The 22,135-nt window shown below is 39.4% G+C and overlaps 1 protein-coding gene across 3 annotated transcripts in view; it reads left to right on the top strand.

The window, feature by feature from the left end:
* Positions 1–4,793, top strand: part of RGS17 (regulator of G protein signaling 17) — a 223,524-nt gene extending 218,731 nt beyond the window's left edge. For all 3 annotated transcript variants that reach the window (XM_073557703.1, XM_073557702.1, XM_073557704.1), the window contains one exon: positions 1,606–4,793. In XM_073557703.1, the coding sequence (XP_073413804.1) occupies positions 1,606–1,794 (189 nt within the window). In that variant the 3' untranslated portion in view covers positions 1,795–4,793. The remainder of the gene's footprint in view (positions 1–1,605) is intronic.
* The last annotated feature ends 17,342 nt before the right edge of the window (positions 4,794–22,135 follow it).

Raw genomic sequence — 22,135 nt, 5'->3', positions numbered from 1 at the left:
ATTAGAAGCTTTGCAGTACTGAAATGAACAAAAACTGTCAAATCTGGTGATGTCAAGCTTCAGAACATTCAATCATCTGTAACATTTACTTGATTAGTTAAATAATTTCATAACTTGAGTTGAGCAGATCTTTTGAAATACAAGTTTGCCACCTTTAATAAATTTCCCCCCAAAATTGATTTGCTTTGAATAAGTGTGCAGTAAGCACACTTTCTGTGACACACAAGCCTTAGATTCAAGATTTTCTTTCAGAAGTAAAATAGCACTGAGGACTTGAATACTGCCCTCCTTGCTTGCAGTATGTGAAGAGTTAAAAAAGGCTGTTATACAGCAATAACAGCACCTTAATATCTCAGATCAATCAATTCACAGTCACACTGATTGACCATACAGATACAGTACCTTTCTATATATCATTTGAATCTTTGGTTTCTTATTCACTCTAACTATCACTTCCATTTTCAGTCTGCTTCAGCACTGCAGTAGTACACCACAACCAGATTAGGCCTTTTGCTATCCCAGGGCTGTGCGCTCTGACATCCTATCCCTACACTGTACAGTTATAAAATTAAGCTCCTTGGCTGGCCCCCATCTTCTTTCCTGGCCATGATAGGCCCCCTGGATGATGTGATGTGATTGCTGCAGGGCATTATTGATAAGCGCAAACAGCTGCACCTGCCATTATGGGTGAAATGGTGGCAGACATTTTTTTTTTGCGATCTCCACAAATTAAATCTGAGCGTTTGAACTAACGGGCCTGTGAATTTCAGGGACTCTTACTCAAACTCGATCCTCTGTGAAATGATTTGCTTTTTATACATCAGACTTTTGCAAATGCAGTGATAATGAATGTGCTTTTTTTTTACTTCTTTATATTAAGATGTGGGAGTGAGTCAGTCTTTTATTTTTTTTAATATTTGTAAAAAGTTTTTTTTTTTGTTTTAAGATTATTATTTAGTCTCCATGATGACCAACCTATGATCATTGATTCTCACTAAATTAGAATATCATCAAAAAGTGAATTTATTTTAGTTCTTCAATACAAAAAGTGAATGTCAAATATGTAGTGTCATTACAAACAGAGTGATCTATTTCAAGAGTTTATTTCTGTTAATGTTGATGATTATGGCTTACAGCCAATGAAAACCCAAAAGTCATTATCAATCGCACCGTAATTCCTCCTGGAGACCTCTATGGTTGTCACTGCCGGATTGCTATGAGTGCCACCCGGTGGTCGGTGCTCAGCTCATAGCAATTCAGCAGTCCTGCTACATGCAGGTGATCTGATCACAACACAATATGTTAAAACCAATGGTGTTGTTCAAAAGTACAACTCGTCCCACAAAAAACAAATCCTCACATGGCCATATTGACGGAAAAATTAAAAAGTTATGGCTCTGGGAAGAAGGGTAGCAAAAAATGAAAACGCAAAACCAAAAATACCTCCGGTCATGAAGGGGTTGGGCCCTATACATTGTATTAGCAAAAAAGAGCGCTTCCGTATGTTTTATTGTGTACTTTTTAACAGTCTGATGTATATTTTTCTGCACAATATATTTCATTGCAATAGAAAACCCAGTTCCCATAACTTGTCTGTATCCACAGGTGAGTCTTGACTCCAGAGTCCGGGAAGTGATCAACAGGAATTTGTTAGACCCGACACCTCACATGTACGAAGATGCCCAACTTCAGATTTATACACTGATGCACAGAGACTCATTTCCACGGTTCTTGAACTCACAAGTATTTAAGACTGTTCTTGAGAGTACAGAAGATTCCACCAATGACTCTTAGCTGAAAACTTAGACATACTATACGGGGGTTTTGTCTCAAAAGAATAAATCTGTAGTTTATTAACATCATACACTGAGTTCCTGGAGAACTCCAGTTGTGCACTACTCAGGCTACTGTGAAGAATAACCAGAAAACTGCTTTCTGTCTCCATTTCTCCAAGGTCTTTCATGCTTGATTTTGAGATGACAAAAAACAACACTGGAATTGCCACGTTTGTTTTCTACACAGTTCACTTGAGCATAGGACATAATGATCTATTTCATGGACTATGAAAATCCAAATTGTTTTATCTCATTCTGCATGTGTAGAAATAGACCTTCTCCTTAACCCACACAGACACGTTGCAATATATAGGCAATTACATTAAACATGTATTTAGCACTATTTTTGTGGAGCTCCGGAAGTAGACCTTGGCTTGGTTTTCATGTTCATACTTGACAGATGAGTCTAAGATGATGTTAAATGATATTTTTTCAGTGGTCTAAGATAAGCGATATTGGAAAGCCAATATCTGAGCGCGCATATAACGCTCTTGACGAAGTAAAGGAGATAGACGACGGATTAGTCACAGATATTCACTGCCAAATGTGGCTTTTTTTTTTTTTAGTTTTGTTACAGAGTTTGCAAACGTCAAAGAAGCACAAACCGCATAAAGGATATGTCTGGATGACCAAATCTTTGAGCTGACATTGTTTTATCGTTGTTATGAAAAAAAAAAATATGGGAAAAAAATAGCGTATTTATGTACATTTCAGACGTCATTTACATAAAATGATTTAATGAAACTGGGTATCCAGTTTTAACGGTGTTGTCTAACAATGTATTTCAGCAAAAAAAAAAGAGAAAAAACGTTAAATAACAAAAGAGCTTGATACTTTAATATTTTGAATAAAATAAAATGTTTACCTATATGTAGCATTTGAAACATTTTAATGGAAAGAATTGTCTTTTAAATTAATATTACTGTGTGCAAAAATGCTTTGAATGCTTGGTTAGAGTTTCTCAGAGGAGTCGCTGTACCTTTTCGACAGTTACAGAAACGTAAAAGTGAAGCTCTCAGCTTCTTCGCTTATTGTACCTCTCCTTGAAAATAAGGGAAGCTGTAGAAGTCAGCAAGAAAACCAAATTTTTATTTTATTCTTTTTTCCTATTTAAAGGGCAGCAAACCAGTGTTTTTGCTTGTACTAGCTAAATTTTGGTTTTGACACTAGTTTTTTTAACCTTCTATTAATCCTGTCTTTGTATGTATATGTGCGCGTGTGTGTGTATCTGTACGTATAGGTATGCACACATATACACACTTGACTACTGTCATTTACTTTTTTAAATATAGTAAAATATAGTATATTAAGTAAAACAAGGATATAATACAATTATCCATGTTTCAATTTCTACTTTAAACGGTGGTGGAAAAAAAAAGAAAATATTAATTGCATGAATTCTAAGTGGCAGATTGGGCCTTCCATTGTTTAAAACGTTATTGTTTACTACATGTTACTACCTCTATTTCTTATTTTATTTTTTAATTTTTTTTTTTTTTTCTTAAATCATACAGGTTTGATAATTTTTACTTGAAGCGTTACATTTTCGTTTGCATGACAATGTGTACCATAAATACTTTACATTTTTGTCTTTGTACAGAAATCAGGAGAAATGGATATAAAGGGCTATTAAATGCTCCCTATGCAAATATTTTACTTATATTAGTATTAAAAATAATTTAAAAAAAAACTATATATATAGCATTTAAAGAAACAATAAATTAAAAATAGATAAGGAATAGATTCTGTTTACACTGAGACTACTGAATATTCTGAATTTAAATATTCAGCACTTTTATTGTTTGTACCGCTGTAGATAAAGTGAAAAAAAAAACTATTTATTATAACAATTTCTTTAATATATAAAAAAAAAAGTTTGGACTAAAAAATGTCATCGTGCTATTCACCATTATATTCGTATTGGTTTTATCTGCTCACCAAATAAATAATGGTGAGATGACGCTCAGTTAAAATATATATGTACGTAGCAAAAAAAAAAAAAAAAAAAGTTTTTTTTCTTTTTTTTCCAAGAATGTGAAAAATAGAAATTTTCCTAGTATTTTTTTTAATTCTCTGATTTTCTTACCTACAGATGCTGTTCTGTAGTAGAACTATTTTTCCTAAATGCACTTGTATTTACTGTGTCTTTCTATTTTTGGGGGTCAGCGATGTTATGGTGCTCAGCGCGCAATAACAGTACGGATATTGAAATCTGTATAGATATTAGAAAATATGTACAGACGTGAGGGCAGGATTTTTACTTACTGATGACTGCGGGAGTTGTTAATGACATTTGTTTAGAATCTTAAACTTTACATTTAAGAAGAAAAATAAGATCTTATTTTTGCATGAAAAAGTTCTGCGGGGAAAGCTTTATTGTGCCATATGATGGGACTTGCCAAATTTCCCATTTTAGCCAATGGAAGTAGAAAATTGTGTCCCAAATACAAAAAATAAAACATGGGCATGAACTGAATTTATCCCTCCCTTTGAAAAAATATATGATAATATTAATGGCTTAACACTTCATTAATAATTTCTACATCCCTATACTTTGAAGAGCCTTGAATGCATGATATTCTATTTATTACAAGGCTTTTATTATTACTGCTGAGAAGAGTAGAACTGCATGGGTTGTCCTTGTACCAGAGTATTCTCTACTGGTTATGAAATGCACATGTGTTATGTTGCTGTGTCCAGCCTTAGAATATTTAAGTAAACAGGCACGACTTTTTAAGAACCTCTATCAAAAGGTGTAGTCAAACTACTTTGATTTTGTATCACTCGCCAGTTCCTTTCCTATATAATTGGTTGGATAGTTAAGTGATTTTGCGGATCATTTAGATTTTTACCCAGACCTGCAGATTTTAAAATGTTTTAGAATCAACACACAAAAAATGTACAGGAAAAAGTCTACTGAAGAGATGTGCGAACAACGTCAGCTCCTTCCTTATTCGGCAAGCTATAGCGCTTACCAAAGAAGCTGCATCGGGAATCCGGATACCTGGAGCGCTCGTGATGATCAGCTGTTCGGTGCCGCTGCTGCATGTGTCGCGGTTGTGTGACAGTCACAACAAACAGGCTCTCCATCCATGTGTTGTGACTGCCCTCAGCCGCAACATATACAGCAGTGGCGCCGAACAGCTGATTATCGGGAGAGCTCCAGGTAACGGGGTTTCCGATGCAGCTTCTTCGGAAAGCACTATAGCTTGCCGAATAAGGAGGGAGCCGACAATGTTCGCTCATCTCTAGTCTTAACTACTGGGAAAATAAAAAATAGAAATAGCCTATGTCAGTCCCTGTACTAAGTCTCATATCTGTAGTAGACCAAATACATTCTATGTCAAAAATAATAAAGGAATCACACTAATATGATGCTTTGATTTTTGACCAAGCCTTGAGTGGTATGATGGATCTTTTTTCAAATGGATTGCCATTGAATTCTAATAGATCAGATTGACTTATAATGGGGTCCAATAGGTTCCGGTGTTCTTGAGTCTACAGTACTGCCAAGAACATCAGAACCATGTTGTGAAACAAAAGTGTAAATGGAGCCTTAAAGGGAACCTGTCACGTGATATGGGGATAATAGCAGGTTAATAGCTTTCTGAACCTGCACAGTGCCCTTCGCCAGGAGGAAATTAACTTTCCACCCAGAAGCGATTTAAAGTCATAGGGGCAGCGCTGGCACGGATTTAGTCACTGTTCTGTGCATAGAGAGCGGCGGCTATAACAATGCCCCGAGTACTGACTGGCAGCAGCTCAGAATATTAGGCCTGGCTTCAGTCAGTTTCCAGGGTGTGGTTACAGCCACCATTCTCTATACACAAAGGGGTTACTGAAGCCATGCCACCCCATGGCTGAAACCTGAACGATGCCAAGGGGAATAACGTTAATTTCCTCTCGGTAGCGGGGCTCTAAGTGTGGGCACCGCGCAGGTTCAGAACACTATTAACCTACAAATTAACCTCATATCTGTAGGTTAATAGCGTTTTTTCACGTGATAGGTTCTTTTTAAACTCAAGATTATTTTTGTTCCTTAATACAAATGTGAAGTCAATACTCATCAGAGAGGATAAGTTTGTGGGTCAAAAAGTGGCTATCACTATAAATGATAAGATTGTATACTAGACTTCATATTTTGGTCTCATAACTCTGGATTAAAAGGGTTGTCCACTACTGATCAGCTGCAGCTCAGTTACTTCAAGACCCAAATTCAAATGAAAAAAACTATTCATACTCGCCTACCGCAGCAGCACTGTTCCAGTGATGTTGTTGCTGCTGTTCCTGGAGAGTTAAGGTATGTGCACACGTTAACTATAAGTCAGGTCAATCTCGGGGAACCAGTGGCATTGACAACACTGGAATGATGCTGCTACATGAGGCGAGTCTAGATCAATTTTATTATAATTAGGATTTTGGAGTAATTAAACTGAAAAATCCCTTTAATAATATAACTTTGTGTTATTAATATTGTATATGTCACTAACTGGCTGTATGTGATTATGGACCTTGATGGATGAATGGAAAGACCATCCTCGATGACATGAACATCCTATTGAGTTATTTGTCTTTATCACTGCTGATTTATGTTGTACCAGTTATGAACTATCCAATAATCTGAAACCAACCCTACAATCAAAATTTTAACAAACTATACCTTTTTTTAGATCTTCTTTTCATTTTCTTGCCTTATGATTTAAAACTTTTTTGCACTTTTGGTAAGTCTGACTGCACCTTTGTATTCTCGAGATTAGTTGACCTGAATTGAGCCAATAGGTATGTCATTTATCTCTCTACTTTTGGTCATGAGCTTCAGAAGAACAACACTTTTTTTGAGTGTCTCAAGCCACATTCAAGATATAACTATTTTTAATATTACATTCTCAATTCATAAAGTCATACTAGAAGGTCAGAACCTGAAATGTGCTTAAATGCCTAAAAATCTTTACAGTGTATATGTATGTGTGCATTCATAAATTTAGTTGTTGAAAATTGAGGCCAACAATCTCATTTCTTTTAATCAACAAAGCTCGGCATTCAGATGGTGCTAGATTTAAGCCATTTGCCTTTGCACTGTGGCTATTTTTGATGTCTCAACACAATAAGGTAATTGGTTGGAGTTCTAGATATGCCAAAGATGCTATATTGATGCAAAAGACACTTGCATAATTCTTAAGAAACAGGCTTTGAAATGAATTTTCCCATCATTTTATGTTCCACCCACCCCAAATAAAAATCCAGTCTGCATATTTGAAGAGAAAGTCTGGTGAACAACTATTGCAGCTCATCATCAGTATTGGTGCATTTTGACTTGAAGACGTAAACCAGCATGATCTGTGTTTTCCGTCATTCCACATCAGGTAGAAATCTGAAGAAATTAGTCTCACCAGCATATTGCAGTGACTTTTCAGAAAACACTAGTTGACACCAACCTCAAGTAACATTAAAGAGAATCTGTCAACTTGTAAAATGATATTTATCTGCAGGTAAACAGCATTATAATGCTGCTCGGCCACCTTACCGAAAGCTCTGCGGAGCAGCTAAGGTGTGAGCGCCAACTGTAAGCACGCCTCAGCTCTCTGATTGACAGCCGGCTCGGCAGCGCATCTGGTGACTTTAGTCACTCCTAAGTGACAGGTTCCGTTTTTGAAGAGGACAGAAAAAAATCCAAAGCAGAAGGCATGCCTACTGTATTCTAAATTCTTAATAAAAGAATAAAGGACTTTTCACAGAAATGCCTGGCATGATTGTTTCAGTTTAGCAATTGGCATATATTGTACTCTTTCCAGAGATGAACATTTGCAAACCAAATAACTTTCAGTATTCTAGCAATTTCCATTATATTTATTTATTTGATAGCACTTTGATTTTGGAAATTTTCTGAATGGGAATTGCTGGCGCTTTTATTATAACGGAAATATGAGTTGTATTTCCCTTTTCAATGTATGTCTGACGATAAAATGAGTACAGTATTTAAAATTATATAAGTGCTCTGTGCATTAGTTTAGCCATCTATTTTTCACTGCTAGGACGTTCAGCATTATAACTTTAAGACTTTTTTTGTTATATTATCACAAATGGATGTACTTTGTTGCGCTGTAAAAGTGGATTTGTCACTATTGTTGTAAATTCAAATTAAGATGTGAAACAAGCAAAAAACAGTCATAGAAAAGTATATAAACCATATTATATTACGTTCTGAAATGTTATGCTTAAAAAACAGTTTTGCACCTTTTATAATATAATAAAGTATATTTCTTTAAACTGCTCACGTTCTTAGTGTTACAGATTGTGCGCTTTGAAAAAATAGCAGCTAAAGTACAAATGTGGGGTAACATGCTCTTTAATTGACAACAGTTCATTTATTTAATAACTTCAAGCATTTGATGAATGATTTTACACTTTGCAAATCCGAATACGCCTACATAACAAAAATCAAGAACTTGTAAATACAGATCGTTACTTATCTTATGCTGGTCCTAAGTACCAGTCTGATTTATAGACCATAACTGCATTCACAATTGTTCAAGCTTCAGGACTGAAGTCTACTCTTTATTTCTGATTCACTGTCAACACAGAGTTTGAGCTGGTGACTTGCAATATGGTCATTCTGAAAGGACTTTGCTTCGTACGTGGCGTCAGACTTGAGTAATAATCAAAAGGCACGATTTCTGTACTAGAGCTGAGAGTATGTTAAAGTACACCTCTCCCCACATGTGAAAGGGTGTAATCACAATAATGGAGCACTCCCAAAAACATTACAATATTGAGGGAGAAACTGAGCAAGACAAAAAAACACAGAAAAGTATATAAACGAGATGAATTTTATTAGAGTATTACATTAAAAACATACTAAAAAAAATGACAAAAATCAATTAACTGTGGAGGAGACATGGAAGTAGGCAAGGAAAGGGTAGATGTCCAATAAGACATGGGGGAAGCAAAGACAAGAAGTTCATTAAGACGTACAGTGAGGGAAAAAGTATTTAGTCAGCCACCAATTGTGCAAGTTCTCCCACTTAAAAAGATGAGAGAGGTCTGAAATTGACATCATAGGTATGATGAGAGGTATATAGGTATATATAAGTTAAAATGAGAAAACAAATCAAGAAAATCACCTTGTCTGATTTGGCAACATTTATTTTTTAAATTATGGTGGAAAATAAGTATTTGGTCATTAACAAAAGTTCATCTCAATATTTTGTTATATATCCTTTGTTGGCAATGACAGAGGTCAAACATTTTCTGTAAGTTTTCACAAGGTTGCAACACACTGTTGGTGGTATGTTGGCCCATTCCTCAATGAACATCTCCTCTAGAGCAGTGATGTTTTGGGCCTGTCGCTGGGCAGCATGGACTTTCAAATCCCGCCTAAGGTTTTCTATGGGGTTGAGATCTGGAATCTGGTTAGGCCACTCCAGGACCTTCAAATGCTTCTTACGAAGCCACTCCTTCATTGCCCTGGCAGTGTGCTTGGGATCATTATGCTCAAAGACCCATCCACGTTTCGCCCTTGCTGATGGAAGGAGGTTTGCACTCAAAATCTCACGATACATGGCCCCATTCATTCTTTCATGTACACGGATCAGTCGTCCTGGTCCCTTTGCAGAGAAACAGCCCCAAAGCATGATGTTGCCACCCCCATGCTTCACAGTAGGTATGGTGTTTCTTTGGATGTAACTCAGCATTCTGTCTCCTCCAAACACGATGAGTTTTGCTTCTACCAAACAGTTCTACTTTGTTTTTTTCAGACCATATGACATTCTCCCAATACCAGGATAATCCAAATGCTCTCTAACTCTTTAGATGGGCCTGGACATGTATTGGCTTAAGCAGGGGGACACGTGTGGCACTGCAGGATCTGAGTCCCTGGTGGTGTAGTGTGCTACTGATGGTAGGCTCTGTTATGGTGGTCCCAGCTCTATGCAGGTCATTCACTAGGTCCCCCTGTGTGGTTCTGAGACTTTTGCTCACCGTTATTGTGATCATTTTGACCCCACAGGGTGAGATCTTACGTGGAGCCCCAGATCGAGGGAGATTATCAGTAGTCTTGTATGTCTTCCATTTTCTTATTATTGTGCCCACAGTTTATTTCATCACACCAAGCTGCTTGCCTATTGCAGATTCAGTCTTCCCAGCCTGGTGCCGGGCTACAATTTTGTTTCTGGTGTCCTTCGACAGCTCTTTGGTCTTCACCATAGTGGGGTTTGGAGTGTGACTGTTTGAGGTTGTGGACATGTGTCTTTTATGCTGAAAACAAGTTCAAACACATGCCATTACTACAGGTAATGAGTGGAGGACAGAGGAGCCTCTTAAAGAAGAAGTTACTGGTGTGTGAAAGCCAGAAATCTTGCATGTTTTTAGGTGACCAAATACTTATTTTCCACCATAATTTGCAAAAGAAATGTTGCCAAATCAGACAAGGTGATTTTCTGGATTTGTTTTCTCATTTTGACACTCGTAGTTGTGGTCTACCTATGATGTGAATTACAGGCATCTCTCATCTTTTTAAGTGGGAGAACTTGCACAATTGGTGGCTGACTAAATACTTTTTTTCCCCTCTGTATAGAGGAAGCACCAAGCGGTAAGGGATTCAACTATTTATAAGATGCACCATGCACACCAGCAGTACAAGCTGCCATAAAAAGTCACATCTGCTTATCCATGGTAGGTCTGGACCGCTGTAACACTCCTTGCGGCTGCTGATGTGCATTTCACGTACCTGCTTTATCAAAGGGGTGGGGATGGAGAGTCCTGCCTCAAATGTTTAAATATGTGCCGAACGGAAGGCTCCAATGATTGCTGTGGATGTGCCCAGAACACAATGCAAGTAAGTATTTACTTCCTTCATTGCATTGTGCACATGCGGGTAAACCCTTGTGTACTTTTTACTTTTTTCCCTTTTGTAGAAAAAATATGATTTTTTTATTTTTACGGCTCTACATTATAACCTTCTGTGAAGCACATGGAGATTCAAAGTGCTCACGACACATCTAGATAAGTTCCTTGGGGGTCTAATTTCCAAAATGGGGTCACTTGTGGGGGGTTTCCACTGTTTAGGCACATCAGGGGCTCTCCAAACGCGACATGGCTTCCAATCTCAACTCCAGCCAATTTTGCGTTGAAAAAGTCTAACTGCTCTATCCCTTCCAAGCTCTGCCATGCGGCCAAACAGTGGTTAACTCATAGGGGTATCAGCGTACTCAGGACAAGTTACACAACAACTTTTGGGGTCCAATTTCTCCAGTTAACACTGGTAAAATAAAAAAATTGGGGTCGAAAAGATCATTTTTGTGGAAAAAATATGATTTTTTTTTCACAGCGCTACGTTATAAACTTTTGTGAAGCACTTTGGGGTTCAAAGTGCTCACCGCACATCTAGATAAGTTCCTTGGCAGGTCTAGTTTTCAAAATGGTGTCACTTGTAGAGGTTCCCACTATTTAGGCACATCAGGGGCTCTTCAAATGCGATATGGCATCCAATCTCAATTCCGGCCAATTTTGCATAGAAAAAGTTAAACGGCGCTCCTTCCTTTACGAGCTCTGCCATGCGCCAAAACTGGTTTACCTGCAGATATGGACTATCAGTGTACTCAGGACAAGTTGCGGATCAACTTTTGGGGTCCAATTTCTCCTGTTACACTTGGTAAAATAAAAAAAATTGGATCTGAAGTAAATATTTTGTGAAAAAAAGTTAAATATTCTTTTTTTAACATTCCAAAAATTCCTGTGAAGCACCTAAAGAGTTAATAAACTTCTTGAATGTGGTTTTGAGCACTTTGAGGGGTGCAGTTTTAAGAATGGTGTCACTGTTGGGTATTTTCTATCATATAGACCCCTAAAAGTGACTTCAAATGTGATGTGGTCCCTAAAATAAAAGGGTGTTGTAAAAATGAGAAATTGATGGTCAACTTATAACTTCCTAACAAAAAAATGTGGTTCCAAAATTGTGCTGATGTAAAGTAAACATGTGGGAAATGTTACTTATTAAGTATTTTGTGTGACATATCTTTGTGATTGAACCCCTTTGAGACTAAACCTGTTTTCACCTTCCTGACCAGGCCAATTTTTACAATCATAACTCTGGAACACTTCAACGGATCCTGGTAATTCTGAGAATGTTTTCTCATGACATATTGTACTTCATAATAGTGGTAAAAATTTCTTCGATATAACTTGCATTTATTTGTGAAAAAAAATGGAAATTTGGCAAAAATTTTGAAAATGTTGCAATTTTCAAACTTTTAATTTTTATGTCCTTAAATCAGAGAGTTATATCGCACAAAATAGTTAATAAATAACATTTACCATATGTCTGCTTTACATCAGCACAATTTTGGAGACATAATTTTTTGTCACTGTTTGGGCACACGGCAGGGTTGGGAAGAGAAAGAGCGCCATTTGACTTTTTGAATGTAAAATATGCTGGAATAATTAGTGGACGCTAATGTTTGGAGAGCCCCTAATGTGCCTAAACAGTGGAAAACCCCAACAAGTAACACTATTTTGGAAACTAGACCCCTTATGGAACTTATCTAGATGTGCATTGAGCACCTTGAACCCACAGGTGCTTCACAGAAGTTTATAGCGTCGAGCCGTGGAAATAAAAATATCAAATTTTTCACAAGCAAATCTTTTATTTATCCCACAATTTCTGCTGAATGTGGCAATACCCCATACGTGGCAGTACTGTACTACTTTGCCATATGGAATGACTCGGGAGGGACAGAGCGCTATTTGCCTCCCTGGAGCCACATTTTCCTAGAATAGTTTGCGGATTCCATTTAAAGAGCCCCTAAGTGCTAGAAAAGCAGAATTCCCCCTCAAGTGACCCCATTTTGAAAATTATAACGCTTTGGGAATTTATCTACAGGTGTAGCGATGATTTTGACTCCATGGGTGCTTTCCAGAAACAGACAGCAGTGGATGTTGCAGAGTGAAAATTACAAACTGCCATTGCAGTGACCAGTATGTTGTAGGGACCAGTAAATTATGCCCAGCCCGTGCTTCTGGAGACACGCAAATGTAAATTAGGTGGGCTCTCATCACTACAGAAATGACAAACATCTGGGTGCTATATGTTGTTTAGGCACACTGGGGCTCAGAAGGAAGGGGGCATTTGGATTTGGGAGCAAAGAATTTGCTAAATTTCTATTGGAGAGTGAGAAGCCATTTCGCTTTTCCAGCGTCTTTGTGCTACCAGTAACATGGAAGCCCCCTATATTTCCGTTAACAGATGACAGAGCTGAGTGGGGACTTGCTTTTTTTGTGGATTGAGTGGAAGCTTTTATTGGGAACATTCTACATAATGTTTGGTATCACAGATATCCACTTACTTTGGGGTTTCCATCTAAATCTCTGCGTGACATGATTCAGATGAAACCCCCAATGGATCCATTCACTATAATGAGGCAGCAGAGTTACTCTGGACTCCGTCTGGCCTCTGTTCAGCGGTGTCCTTTTCAAAAGTGCACAAAACTGTGGCCGACGGCACTTTTGTACAATCATAAAAAGGTGGATGCCACCGGAGGCGGTGCATGCACAGATTAAGATCTCGGCTCTGAGATCTCATCTTCCGAAATCTTGGGACGAGATCTCGTTGCAGAGATCTCAATCTGTGCATGCGCCGCCTCCGGTGGCCATTTTCCCGGAGGCCACAGCATCGAGTCAATAGAAGTGCGGGGTTCCGAGCTTTCACAAAATGTTGCCAGAGCCCCCAACACCACCGAGCACCGTCGAACTTGCTGCACCAGGCTGGGAGCAAGATCATCACCCTGCAGCGTTGGACCACCGGAAGAATCTCCCGACTCTTGCTGCCACAAGCGCTGTCGATCCCCCCGGGTAAGCTGAATTTAGGACTGTAAGACGGACCCCCCCTTTTGACGCATTTTTTCCCCCATTTTCCTTCTGAAAATTTGGGGTGCGTATTATGGTCTCGTGTGTCTTATAGTCCGAAAAATACGGTATTTTATTTATTTGGGGTTTTTTAAAAAAAAATGTTTTTACATATTATAATATATTTTTTTAACTTTATTACATTGTCCCAGTATGGGACATTACTATATTACATCAGATCACTGATCTGACACTGCACAGCAGAGTATCAGATCAGGATCTGACAGGCATGGAAGGAGTCATGCCGGTGCCTGCTCTGAGCGGCACTCACAAGCCACCTTCCCTCCAGGACCCGGAAGGACCCTGCAGCCATCTTGGTGCCGGTGGTCTCCACAGAGACCATGAGAACAATGCGATCGTATCGTGTTGTTCTGGTGGGATCGCACAGGAAGCCCTCCCTGCACGATGCTTCTCTATGAAACTGTCACTACTGACAGTGGCATCAGAGGGGTTAAATGCTCACGATCAGTGATAGTATCGATCATGGGCATTGCTGCGGAGTGTCAGCTGTCACATACAGCTGACACACACACCTGATCGCTGCGGCGCTCAGCGTGAGGCCGCAGTGACCGCGGTGCCGTGCTAACACTGCTTCGGGCACAATTGCACCTCCCGCAGAGCAGTACTAGTACGGCAGGTGTCGATAAAGGGTTAAAGGTATAAAAATTCAATGTTGGAAATTTTGAAATTTTCAAAATTTTCACCAAATTTTTCTTTTTTCACAAATAAACGCAAGTCATATCAAAGAAATGTTACCACTATGATGAAGTATAATATGTAACGAGAAAACATTCTCAGAATCAACGGGATCCATTGAAGCGTTCCAGAGTTATTTCCCCTCATAAAAGGACAGTGGTCAGAATTGTAAAAATTGGCCAGGTCATTAACATGCAAACCACCCTCGGACGTTAATCTGAAAGCAGCATAATGTAGGGAGAGACCCTGATTCCAGTGATATGTCACTTACTGGGCTACTTAGTGTAGGTTTTATAAAATCACTGGTTTAACAGCAGGAGATTATGATAGGAGGACTTGTAAACGTGATGACAGGTAGTCCGCCATGTACCTGAACCCTGAATGTACACTGTACTTGATCAGAAAGCTACTGATCAGTGGTGGGAGCGTGATTATTCATAGTTCAGCATTCAGAGAACTGGGAGACCTGCAGCAGAGAAAACAGTGATTTTATCAAAATGACATCATGCAGTCCAGTAAGTGACACAATGCTGGAATCTGAGTCTCTGACACTACATTATGCTGCACTCAGATTATACAGCAAACACCTGACATTTTGACATTACCTTTAAGATGGGGCAGGTAAAGAGATGTTTGGCAATGTTCAGCAACTACAGTCATCTGCTGTAATGAATTCAATAGTGATTGTGACATCTAAGTGATTAGACAAAAAGCACCCTCATAACATGATTGTGGGGTCCTGATGGGATTCTGTGACAGGCAGTGTTCATCTGCTAGAGCCCTATGTTTCACATAAAGCTCAGTGTGATTGACTTCAAACATATCCATCAGGATCCAATCACCCAACTGAGGTCAAAAGAGGGTCTATTCAACCACATGAGGCTGTAAAAGGGTTTTTATACCTTTACAGTATAGAGTTTACACTTTGATAGGTATAAAACACTGAAATACAGTATTGCAGTATATTATATCAGTGATCAAAAGATCACTTGTGGTTGTCGACATATGATAATTGAAAAATGAAAAAAAATTTGAGCGGCTTATAAAATTTACATATGTAATTAAAGGGAACCTGTCAGCTCCTCATCCCCCCATAGACCACCACCATTCCGGGATTATATGATGGTCCTTTATGTGGCATGCACTTATTTCTATGTTTTAAAAAAATCAAGTTATAAATCTTGTTTTGCTATCAAATTGGCCATCAAAATGAGTCCAACGGAGCGTGGATTCTCCCAGACAAGTAATCATACCCATTGGAGGTGTGATACCATCCATTACAGAGGCAACGTCATCATCAGGGCTCTGCAACTGTGGCATAGAAACACGATGTTCTGCCTTCTTGGCCATGTGCAATGAAGCTGAGTGTATGCCCCCCGGCTTCATCAAAACAATGCTCGTGCCCCGAGGGGAATTAGTGCCACTGATCCTGCTTACATTCCGCTGGCTGCAAAGTGGAATAGGTGTCACTAATGCTTACCTGGGCAAGCGGTGTCTGATGAAGCCAGGGAGAAAACACCCGGCGCGTTCTCAGGCATCCCCAGGCATTATCCTACGGCTCCTTAGGTATTATTTAATTTCAGCTCCCATTATTTTTTTCCCCTTCTCACATTGTATGACACTTTTGTGGTGTCTCCTCTTTGGTCACTGCACCAATTTTTTCCATTACATTTTCTATTTCACTTATTGTCGGTATTATTGTTGTTGTAATTATTATTATTTTTTATTATTTTTTGTACACTGTGTTTACACTTTTTTTATTTATTATTATATGGTGTACTGTATACACATTTCACTTTGGGGGCTTGATTAAGGTTTCATTAATACTTTTTTCCTTCTTGAGCCTGTGCCTCATAGGTATACATTTTACCCTATGTTATAGGATATTATAATCCATTATTATGCATGTATCTGGGATGCCTTTTTATTATTATTTTTTACCATTATTGTTTATCTAAGTGTACACCCATTTATATTATTAAAGGTGTTTTTATCTATTTTTCACGTGTTGTTGTATATATTATTTCCACTTGGTACTCTGTCAGTATCATCTTCCACCATACTCATTGGTATTTGGTTCTTTCACCGGATGGTTTGCCATCCACATTTCTAGAGGGGTGCTGAATTTTATTTTATTATTTATAATTAGTATATTACCCTCATTGTTCTAAAGTGGCTGCAAAGTGGAATAGGTGTCACTAATGCTTACCTGGGCAAGCGGTGTCTGATGAAGCCAGGGAGAAAACACCCGGCATCAATGTACATGACCAGGAAGGCAGAACATCACTTTCATACAAGAGAATGGCTGAGCCTGATGGTGACATTGCCTTAGCATTGAATGTTATCTCCCGCCCCTGAGGTGTAATGAGGCCATGTGCACACAGTGCGGATTCTGCTGCGGATCTGCAGCGTTTCAGGCTCTGCGGGTCCGCAGCAGATTTAGCTGTGTTGTACAGTACCATTGTTTTCAATGGTAATCTGAAAAACGCTGTGCACATGCTGAGGATTTTCCCACGGGTTCAATCCGCAGCATGTCAATTCTTTGTGCGGATTCCGCAGCGGTTTCACACCTTCTCCGTTGTAGAGGTGTGAAACCGCAGGGCTAAACCACAGGCTAATCCACAGGTAAACCGCAGGACTTTTGACCTGAGATTTTACCTGTGGATTTTTCAAAATCCGCGCGGAAAAATCCATAGGACCTAAATCTACGTGGACACATAGCCTTACAAGATCCGGGACTGGACTACTCCTGGATAATTTGCGTACTGCAAGCCAGATTTATAACTTATTTGAACATATAAATAAGTGCATGGCACAAAAAGGACCTCCTTATAATCCAGCAGCAGGCTTATAGAAATTTATGGTGGTGGTTTCAAAAGAAAAAAAGTTGTGGTCACCTATTCTTTTCAATGACGGTCCAATACTGAACGTCAGGCAGTGCTCCCTGTCTTTGTGTACATGTGTCTGGAGTGCGACCGCTGCAGCTGATCAGCGGATGCAACAGCCATCTGTCATCACTGCTTGACTATGGAAGCCATGGAGCCAGTAATACAGTACAAATAATGCAAAGGTGTAAAACCACTGGAGGGTCGGTGATGAACTGTTGGGGAAAGAATGGGTGAATGCTATTTCTTTTATTAGTTTTCTGTTATATTCGGCAGCTGTTTGCAAAAAAAACTTGATAAGTTAGATAATTCTTTAGCTAAATTGTTCATTCATATTTAAAACAAATTTATGGGAAAATAGAAACAAAATTCTGTTTTCCGGGGGGGCGTGGCCTGGCTATGGAGGAGTGAGGACACACTTCACCTCAGCTCTCTTTTCCCGAGTCACGATCAGCCGATCGTGACTTCCCTGGGGCGTTTTGCTCAGAGCATGAGCTGTCGGAGGAAGGGGAGATCATCCTGCAGCAGATGCAGATCTAAGAGCCTCTCATCCAGCAACAGAGGCATACAGAACTTTCTTCTGGGAACGCTGGCTAGCAAGGGGAGCACAAACATGGCCGCCGCCCCCTCCAGCTATGCAACTGCCCTGGGGCTGAAGGGGAGTGAGGTGGCAGCCGAAGAAGGAGAGCGTCTCACTCCGTGCTGCAGGAGCGCACAGCACAGGGGGAAGTGCTGCAGTCTCCCTTCACCATGAATGAGGACCAGGACTGGCAGAGAACAGACATGGATGCGCATGGTACACTGATGGCAGCTGGCCATTCTAGCCAAACTCCGACATGGCATGCAGACTCTGGGTGGGGTTTATCCCTTGACAAGACAAGGATCCCAAACATAAAGCAAAATCTACAATGGAATGGTTCACAAATAAACGTATCCAGGTGTTAGAATGGCCAAGTCAAAGTCCAGACCTGAATCCAATCGAGAATCTGTGTAAAGAGCTGAAAACTGCTGTTCACAAACGATCTCCATCAAACCTCACTGAGCTCGAGCTGTTTGCCAATGAAGAATGGGCAAGAATTTCAGTCTCTTGATGTGCAAAACTGATAGAGACATACCCCAAGCGACTTGCAGCTGTAATCGCAGCAAAAGGTGGCGCAACAAAGTATTAAGATAAAGGGACCAAATAATATTGCACGCCCAACTTTTCAGTTTTTGAATTTCCACAAAACTTTAAAATAACCAGTTAATTTCGTTCAGCTTCACAATTGTGTTGCTGATCTGTCACAGTGATCTGTGATGTGACAGATCAACAATCTGTAACAGGACAGCTATGTCCCCCCTGGGACAATGTAATAAAGTTGAAAAAAAAAGTGTAAAAATAATTTTTTAAAAATCGCTAAATAAATTAAAAAAAAGAAAAATATTCCCTAATAAATTCATTTTTTGGAAATAAAAAAAAAAATAAATAAAAGTACACATATTTGGTATCGCCACATCCGTAACAACCCGCCCTATAAAACTGTCCCACTAGTTAACCCCTTTAGCGAACCCCTTAAAAAATAAAAATAAAAAACGAAGCAAAAAATAATGATTTATTATCATACCGCCAAACAAAAAGTGCAATAACGTGCGATCAAAAAGACGCATATAAATATCCATGGTACCGCTGAAAACGTCATCTTGTCCTGCAAAAAACGAGCCACCATACAGCATCATCAGCAAAAAAATAAAAAAGTTATAGCTCACAGAATAAAGCGATGCAAAAATAATTATTTTTTATATAAAATTGTTTTCATTGCATAAAAGCGCCAAAGCATAAAAAAAGACCTAAATGAGGTATCACTGTAACCGTACTTACCCGAAGAATAAAACCGCTTTATTAATTTTACCGCAGGCGGAACGGTATAAGCGCACCCCCCAAAAGAAATTCATGAAACGCTGGTTTTTGTTCATTCTGCGTCCCAAAAATCGGAATAAAAAGCGATCAAAAGATGTCACGCGCCCGAAAATGACACCAATAAAAATGTCAACTCGTCCCGCAAAAAATAAGACCTCACATGACTCGGTGGGTCAAAATATGGAAAAATTATAGCTCTCAATATGTGGTGATGCAAAAACTATTTTTACAATAAAAAGCGTCTTTTAGCATATGACAGCTGCCAAAAATAAAAAAACGCTATAAATAGTAAATCAAACCCCCCCGTTATCACCCCCTTAGTTTAGGAAAAATAATAAAATTAAAAGAAAATGTATTTATTTCCATTTTCCCATTAGGGTTAGGGTTAGGGCTAGGGTTAGAGCTAGGGTTAGGGCTGAGATTAGGGTTAGGGGTGTGTTGGGGTTAGGGTTGGAGTTATAATTGGGGGGTTTCCACTGTTTGGGCACATCAGGTGCTCTCCAAACGCAACATGGCGTCAATTCTGCGTTGAAAAAGTGAAACGGCGCTCCTTCCCTTCCAAGCTCTGCCATGCGCCCAAGCAGTGTTTTAGCCCCACATATGGGGTATCAGCCTACTCAGGACAAATTGCAAAACAACTTTTGGGGTCCAATTTCTCCTGTTACCCTTAGGAAAATAAAAAATTGAGGGCAAAAATATCATTTTTGTGGAAAAAAATGATTTTTTTATTTTCACGCCCGGGCGTTATAAACTTCTGTGAAGCACTTGGGGATTCAAAGTGCTCACCACACATCTAGATAAGGTCCGTGGGGGGTCTAGCTTCCAATATGGGGTCACTTGTGGGGGGCTCCACTGTTTAGGTACATTAGGGGCTCTCCAAATGCAACATGACACCCGCAGAGCACTCCATTAAAGTCTGCATTCCAAAACGTCACTACTTCCCTTTCGAGCTCCGACATGTGCAGTAGTTTTCTCCCACATATGGGGTATCAGCGTACTCAGGACAAATTGGAAAACCATTTTTTGGGTCCAATTTCTCCTGTTACCCTTGGGAAAATAAAAAAATGGGGACTAAAAGATCATGTCTGTTGAAAAAATACGATTTTTTTATTTTCACACCCGGTCGTTATAAACTTCTGTGAAGCACTGCGGGGTTGAAAGTGCTCACCACACATCTAGATAAGTTCCTTAGGGGGTCTAGTTTTCAAAATGGGGTCACTTGTGGGGGCTTTCCACTGTTTAGGTACATCAGGGGCTCTCCAAAAGCAACATGACACCCGCAGACCATTCCATCAAAGTCTGCATTCCAAAATGTCACTACTTCCCTTCCGAGCCCAGACGTGTGCCCATACAGTAGTTTTCTTCCACATATGGGGTATCAGCGTACTCAGGACAAATTGGACAACAACTTTTGGGGTCCAATTTCTCCTGGTACCCTTGGGAAAATAAAAAAATTGGTGACTAAAAGATCATGTTTGTGGAAAAAATACGATTTTTTTATTTTCACGCCCGGGCGTTATAAACTTCTGTGAAGCACGGGGGGGGGTTCAAAGTGCTCACCACACATCTAGATACGTTCCTTGGGGTTCTAGTTTCCAAAATGGTGTCATTTGTTGGGGGTTTTCACTGTTTTGGTACATCAGGGGCTTTCCAAACGCGACATGGTGTCCGATCTCAATTCCAGCCAAAAACGTCAAATGGCGCTGCTTCCCTTCCGAGCTCTGCCATGCGCCCAAATAGTCGTTTACACCCACATATCGGGTATCAGCGTACTCAGGACAAATTGCACAATAACTTTTAGGGTCCTGTTACCCTTGGAAAAATAAAAATTGGGGGTGAAAAGATCATTTTTGTGGAAAAAATATGATTTTTTTAATTGTACGGCTGTACGTTATAAACTTCTGTGAAGCCCTTGGGGGTTCAAAGTTCTCACCACGCATCTAGATAAGTTCCTGGGGGGTCTAGTTTCCAAAATGGTGTCATTTGTGGGGGGTTTCCACTGTTTTGGTACATCAGGGGTTTTCCAATCGCGACATGGTGTCCGATCTCAATTCCAGCCAAAAAAGTCAAATGGCGCTGCTTCCCTTCTGAGCTCTGCAATGCACCCAAATAGTCATTTACACCCACATATGGGGTATCAGCGTACTCAGGACAAATTGCACAATAACTTTTAGGGTCCTGTTACCCTTGGAAAAATAAAAATTGGGGGTGAAAAGAACATTTTTGTTGAAAAAATATGATTTTTTAATTGTACGGCTGTACGTTATAAACTTCTGTGAAGCCCTTGTGGGTTCAAAGTTCTCACCACATATCTAGACAAGTTCCTTGGGGGGTCTAGTTTCCAAAATGGGGTAACTTGTGGGGGGTTTCCACTGTTTAGGTACATCAGGGACTCTCCAAACGTGACATGGCGTCCGATCTGAATTCCAGCCAATTTTGCATTGAAAAAGTCATATGGCGCTCCTTCCCTTCTGAGCTCTGCCATGCGCCGAAACAGTGGTTCCTCCCCACATATCAGGTATCAGCGTACTCAGGACAAATTGCACAATAACTTTTGCAGTTCAGTTTCTCCTGTTACCCTTGGTAAAATAAAAATAATTGAATCTGAAATATTTTTTTTGTGAAAAAAGTTAAATGTTCATTTTTTTTTTAAATATTCAAAAAATTCCTGTGACACACCTTTATAAACTTCTTGAATGTGGTTTTGAGCACCTTAAGGGGTGCAGTTTTTAGAATGGTGTCACTTTTGGGTATTTTCTATAATATAGACCCCTCAAAGTGGCTTCAAATGTGATGTGGTCCGTAAAAATAAAATGGTGTTGCAAAAATGAGAAATCGCTGCGCTGGTCAACTTTTAACCCTTATAACTTCCTAACAAAAGAAAATTTGGTTCCAAAATTGTGCTGATGTAAAGTAAACATGTG

This window comes from Dendrobates tinctorius, unplaced genomic scaffold (genome assembly GCF_039654945.1).
Source record: "Dendrobates tinctorius isolate UK_male_01 unplaced genomic scaffold, ASM3965494v1 ptg000250l, whole genome shotgun sequence".
Taxonomy (NCBI): Eukaryota; Metazoa; Chordata; class Amphibia; order Anura; family Dendrobatidae; genus Dendrobates; species Dendrobates tinctorius.
Note: the sequence above shows the minus strand (reverse complement) of the source record. Positions and strands in the feature narration are given on the sequence as shown.